Genomic DNA, 6009 nt, shown 5'->3' with positions numbered 1-6009 from the left:
CATATTCAGGATGTTGGCAAAGCTTGCGTTTCAATAGAGTGGGATGGGATCCTTTGGTTTTCTTCTCTCCTCTCACCAAAACCACCCATCCTTTTGGTTTTTTTTTTCCCTCTCACATTGGCAATGTGTTGTTAACAGTGGATGAGATACAGACTGCTGAATCGTGGCATCTGTTGAGTGTCAGACATTTCTGGGGCTTTCCCGTGAGTGTGTGGGAAGGTTTTTCCAGTGTCCTGAGCTGAGGCTGATGTTGAGAGAATGTCCTTAACTTTCAAGCCTCCCTTCTGCTTCCCCTTTGGTAGAAGTGCCTAAGGGAGCACTACACGCTGTTCAGCCTTTTCAAGGCTTTTGTGGATCATCAGTAATGTTTTTCTGTCCAGCATCCCCAGAAATCTCTGATCATGTTAAGGGACAATGTCCTTTAAAGCCAAATCTCCTGTTCTTAAAGTGTTCTTTTTTCTGAAGACACCACCAGTGATGCTACAGGTAAGTCGCACATTAAAGAGGATGTGTTTGAGAGGCTGATGAACTTTTGTTCCTGTTCAATTGTGGCATCTTTATGTGAGATCGACCGACTGTTGCCTGGATTGTAATGCCTGTAGGTTTGGAGCAGCTAAGCACCACTGCCTGCTGTCGTTGCTTTCCTGCTACTTGCAGGCGCAGGGTGAGCAGGTGGCAGCAAAGACAGGTAGAGGAGGGACCCTAATGCCTTTCTTGGAGTAAATATATTCTTAGTGAAAATGCTGTGGTGTTAACGTGGTGGCTTATGATTGCCTTTCTGTGTTATTTGCTGGGTCCTCAGAAGGACTGGAGAGTCAAGAGTGTGGCCTTCACCTTGATGGGAGTGGAAGTTGCCGGTGCATGGATGGGAGGAAAGCAGGAAGGTTGTTCCCTGTTCGGAGAGATGGAAGGTGGTAGGGAAGAGGAATGAGAGCTCTTGCCAAATGGCACGTCCGTGCTTCTTGGCGAGCATGGTGGTGACCTTTTAAAAACATTTTGGTAAAGGAAGAAATGAACAGAAGATACAGGATGGAAGCAGAAGAGAAGGGGAGGCAAAGATGAGACACGGTGTGGCAAGGAAAGAAAAGGAAGAGAGGAAGGAAGAGAGAAGAGAAAGGAAGAAGGAAAGAGAAAGGAGGAGTGAAAAAAGAAGGAAAGGAAGGAATCTTTGCAAGTAAGAAATAGGAAGCAAGGAAGCAAGGAAGCAAGCAAGCAGGAAGGAAGAGATGTTTGAGACTGTTGCCAGGATGCACTGACTTGATCTCAACAGGCTGAATGGAGTTGAGGACCTCAGCAACCTCAGTAGACAGGGATGCTGTGCAAGTCTTGATGAAAAGCAGTGAGGAGGAGGAAGGAGAGGTCTTGCCAAAGGGCATGTCTATGCTTCAATGCGAGCATGGTTTGGACATCTGGAAAAAAGTTTGGAAAAGGAAAGAAAGGACGGGAGAGACAAGGATGGAAACAGAAGAGGAGGGGAGGAAAGAAAACGACAGGGAAGAGAAGGAAAGAGAAGAGAAAAGGAAAGAGAAGGAGGAAAGAAAGAGGTTAGAGAGAAAAATAAGAGAAAAAAGAGAATAGCAGAGAGGAATGAAGAAGGCAAGGAAAAAGAAAGGCAGGACTCTTATGAAGGTAAAAAGCAAGGAAGGAAGAGAGCAAGAAAGAAGAGCAAGGAAGGCAAGGAGAGACGATAGAGAAGATGACGAGCCCGCACCGACTTTACCTCTAGACGCTGAACGGAGCTGGTCCCTAACAGCCTCCCCCACGGTCAGAGCACCGCGCTCCGGCGCTGATGGCCCGTAATTAGCGCTGATGGCTCCGTCTGTGATGGTCTCCGCCGCGGCGTTGGAGGCGAGTGGTGAGCTGGGAGCGGGGGTAAAGCAGAGAGAAGGGTGGAAAGCGAAGGGAAAGGGGAGTAAAGACTCGGGGACGGCGGGGCAAGAAGGCAACGGAGATGGAAGAGAAGAAAGAGAAGGAAGAGAAGAAAGAAGGAAGGGAAGAAAACTAGAAGGAAAGAAAGGAAGAAGGATAGAAACGAATAGAAAGAGGCAACTGAATGAAGAAAGAAGGAGAAAAGAAGGAAGAGAAAGGGAGAAGGAAAGAGCAAAGGAAGGAGGAAAAAGAAAGAAGAAAAAGAAAGAGGAAAACGTAAGGAAGAGGCGGCAGAGGAGATGACCGTGACGGGGCCGGAGTGGCGGGCGGTGGTGGGGAGCGTGCGCGGCGGCGGAGCAGCACACGGTGTCGCTGCAGGCTCAGAAACGTCGGCGGAGCGGCGAGGCGGCTCCGCCCCGGTGCGGCGGAGAGCCCGGCTGTGAGCGCGGGGGGGCGGCGCGGGGCGGGCAGGAGAGGCGGTGCGTCCGTGCGGCGGCGGGGAGCCGTGCGGGGCCCGGGCGGGCGGTGGCGGCGATGGGCGTGCGGTGGGTGCCCGTGGTGCGGGTGCTGGTGCTGCAGGCGGCGTGGGCGCTGGGCGGCGGGCAGGTGCGGTACTCGGTGCCGGAGGAGGCGGAGGCCGGGACGGTGGTGGGGCGGCTGGCGCAGGACCTGGGCCTGGAGGCGGGCGATGCGGAGGCGCGGCGGCTGCGGCTGGTGTCGCAGGGCCGGCGGGCGAGCGTGGAGGTGAGCGGGGCGAGCGGGGCGCTGGTGGTGAGCTCGCGGCTGGACCGGGAGGAGCTGTGCGGGAAGAGCGCGCCGTGCGCCCTGCGGCTGGAGGTGCTGGTGGAGCGGCCGCTGCGCGTCTTCCACGTGGAGCTGGAGGTCACCGACATCAACGACAACGCCCCGCTCTTCCCCGCCGCCCGGAAAAACCTCAGCATCGCGGAATCGTCGCTGCCGGGGTCTCGGTTCCCGCTGGAGGGCGCGTCGGATGCAGATATCGGAGCCAACGCGCAGCTCTCCTATGCACTCAGCCCCAGCGAGCACTTCGGTTTGGAAGTAAAATCCAAACACGAAAACAAAATGTCACTAGTCCTCGTGTTAAAGAAACCGCTGGACCGCGAGACGGATGCTGTGCACCGTTTGTTGCTGTCGGCGAGTGACGGTGGGCGGCCGTCGCTGTCGGGCACGATGGAGCTGGTGATCTCGGTGCTGGACGCGAACGACAACGCGCCCCAGTTCAACCAGTCGGTGTATAAAGTGCAGCTGCCGGAGAGCGCTGTCCCCGGAACTGTGTTTCTCCAGCTAACAGCGACAGACAAAGATGAGGGAAATAATCGGGAGATACAGTACTCTTTTAGCGACTTGATTTCAGCTAATCTTCAGGAATTGTTTTTAATTGATAGAAATTCCGGGGAGATACGCACTGCCGGGGAACTGGATTTCGAGGCCGTTCAGTCGTATGACTTGGAGATCGAAGCGAGAGACAAAGGTTGGCCCCCGCTGTCGGGTCACTGCAGCGTGGAGCTGGAGGTGGTGGACGTGAACGACAACGCGCCGGAGGTGTGGGTGACGTCGCTGTCGGTGCCGGTGCCGGAGGACGCGGCGGTGGGGACGGTGGTGGCGCTGCTGAGCGTGTCGGACCGGGACTCGGGGGCGAACGGGCGGGTGCGGTGCGCGGTGTGGCCGGCGGCGCCGTTCGGTCTGGTGGCGACGTTCGCGGGCTCGTACTCGCTGGTGGTGCGGGAGGCGCTGGACCGGGAGCGCGTGGCGGAGTACGAGGTGGAGGTGCGGGCGGAGGACGGCGGGGCGCCGCCGCTGCGCGCCAGCCGCGGGGTGCGGGTGCCGGTGTCGGACGTGAACGACAACGCGCCGGCGTTCGCGCAGGCCGTGTACACGGTGCTGGCGCGGGAGAACAACGCGGCGGGCGCGGAGCTGGCGCGGCTGTGGGCGCGGGACCCGGACGAGGCGGGCAACGGGCGCGTGAGCTACTCGGTGGCGGAGGGCGGCGGCGGCGGCGGCGGGGGCGCGGCGGCGGGCGGGGGGTGGCGGCCGGCGTCGAGCTACGTGGCGGTGGACGCGGAGAGCGGGCGGCTGTGGGCGCTGCAGCCCCTGGACTACGAGGAGGTGCAGGTGCTGCAGTTCGAGGTGCGTGCGGTGGACGCGGGGGAGCCGGCGCTGTGCGGCAACGCCACGGTGCAGCTCTTCGTGGTGGACGAGAACGACAACGCGCCGGCGCTGCTGCCGCCTGCGGGCGGCGGGCCGGGGCCCGTGGCGGCGGGCTCGGCGGCGGCGGGGCCGGGCTCGGGGGCGCTGTGGGCGTGGGCGGCGTGGGGGGCGCCGGCGGGGCAGGTGGTGGCGAAGATCCGCGCGGTGGACGCGGACTCGGGCTACAACGCGTGGCTGCGCTACGAGCTGTGGGAGCCGCGGGGGAAGGGCCCGTTCCGCGTGGGGCTGTACAGCGGCGAGGTGAGCACGGCGCGGGCGCTGGAGGAGGCGGACGGCCCGCGGCAGAGGCTGGTGATCGTGGTGCGGGACCACGGGGAGCCGGCGCGCTCGGCCACGGCCACGCTGAGCGTGTCGCTGGTGGAGGGCGCCGAGGCGGCGCTGGCGGCCGCGGGCTCGTCGTCGTCGTCGTCGTCGTCGCCGGGGGCGGGGCTGCGTCCGGCGGCGGGCGCGGAGGGCGGCGCGGCGGCGGCGGCGACGAACGTGTGGCTAGTGGTGGCCATCTGCGCGGTGTCGAGCGTGTTCGTGCTGGCGGTGGTGCTGTACGGGGCGTCGCGGTGGTCGGCGCGGGCGGGCGTGCTGTCGGGGCCCGGGCCGGCGACGCTGGTGTGCGCCAGCGAAGTGGGGAGCTGGTCGTACTCGCAGCGCCAGAGCCGGAGCCTGTGCGTGGCGGACGGCGCGGGCAAGAGCGACCTGATGGTTTTCAGCCCCAACTTCCCGCCGCCGCCCGGCGCCGCGGCGAAGGAGACGCAGCCGGAGCCGCCCGCTCTCCTGGACACGGTCAGTGGCCCTCCCTTTCTCGCCTCTCGCCCCCTCCTCCCCCTCCTCCCCCTTCTCTCCGTTCTCGCCCTGCTCGCCCTGCTCGCCGTCGCCCTGGGGAGGCGCTGGTGGGAGCCGGGCTGGGCGCCCGGGGCCTGGGGGCGGTGGGTGCTTGGCGGGTGCTTAAGGCTGTTGCTGGGACCTTTGCATCTGCCTTCGGGTCCTTGCCGGAGCCCCTCGGCTCTTGCTTGTGGGGGGGACAAAAAGTAAGGGTATTGCCGCCCCCAGCAGCAGTTACCGTCCGCAGCTGAGGGTTGCTGAGTTGGGCGTGAGTTGTTCTCCCGTGTAATATAATCAGAGCGGATTGCGATGAGAGGTTGCAGAAATGCTTTGCAGATGCTGTTGCTTGCTGGTGTGTAGCGTTTCCACCCGAGCTTGCTGAAGGAGTGCAAGACACGCAGTCTGTGGTGGTGACAGTCCCCCCCAGGCACTGTTTTCTGCCTTGTTACCTTTGCTGACTGCAGCTCGTGCTGGTATGTGCATTGTCAAAAACTGTCCTCCTCCTCTTTGATTCTCCTTTGCAAACGATGTGATGCAAGGTGACAATTGGGATTTCCAGGTTTTCTCTCCCTGTAGAGAGAACAATTCTCCATTTTGTTTGTGGACTTTTCTTGTGTTCTTTTTCCAAGTGTGTTGTTACTTTAGTTAGTAGCGTTAAGTGTTCAGGGAGAGGAGCGTGACCCAAGGTAGAGTGTTAGAAATGGGAATTGTCTTTTTATTTTCTTTTTCTTTTCTTGCTCTCCCAGTGGTGGATTTGTGTTCCTGGCTGGAGAAGTAGTGTGAAATACACTGGCCTGTTTTGACGTTCTTTCACAGTTTGTGTCAACAGCCACATCTTTTCCAAGCCCTTGAAATCTTCTTTTCTGAAAAGACAAAACAAACAAGCAAACAAAAAAAAGCCTAAACCCAAAGAACCGCCCCTCCCCAAAAAGCCCAAACAAAATGGGTTGATATCATTTATTATGGTGTGCTCATCAACGTTTTGTTTTTTCTCTCAGAGCATGAAATCAGCGCCGTTGCCATTTAGAGCTGTCCTGACATCACCTTGAGAAAGAGTATTGTTCCCAGGTCTGCCACATTTCCATCCGAGATAGC

General features: G+C 59.6%; 1 protein-coding gene across 1 annotated transcript; it reads left to right on the top strand.

Moving 5' to 3' along the window:
• Positions 1 to 851: 851 nt before the first annotated feature.
• Positions 852 to 5697, top strand: LOC309596214 (protocadherin alpha-2-like; the record flags this gene model as incomplete). The annotated part of the gene is made up of 2 exons (XM_082324056.1): positions 852 to 4982; positions 5661 to 5697. The coding sequence occupies exons 1-2, from the start codon at positions 2404 to 2406 to the stop codon at positions 5695 to 5697; spliced, it is 2616 nt and encodes an 871-aa protein (XP_082180182.1). The 5' UTR covers positions 852 to 2403.
• Positions 5698 to 6009: the final 312 nt, after the last annotated feature.

The sequence above is a fragment of the Platalea leucorodia genome (assembly GCF_965183815.1).
Source record: "Platalea leucorodia genome assembly, chromosome: 11".
NCBI lineage: Eukaryota > Metazoa > Chordata > Aves > Pelecaniformes > Threskiornithidae > Platalea > Platalea leucorodia.
This window is presented reverse-complemented; position numbering and strand designations above follow the sequence as displayed.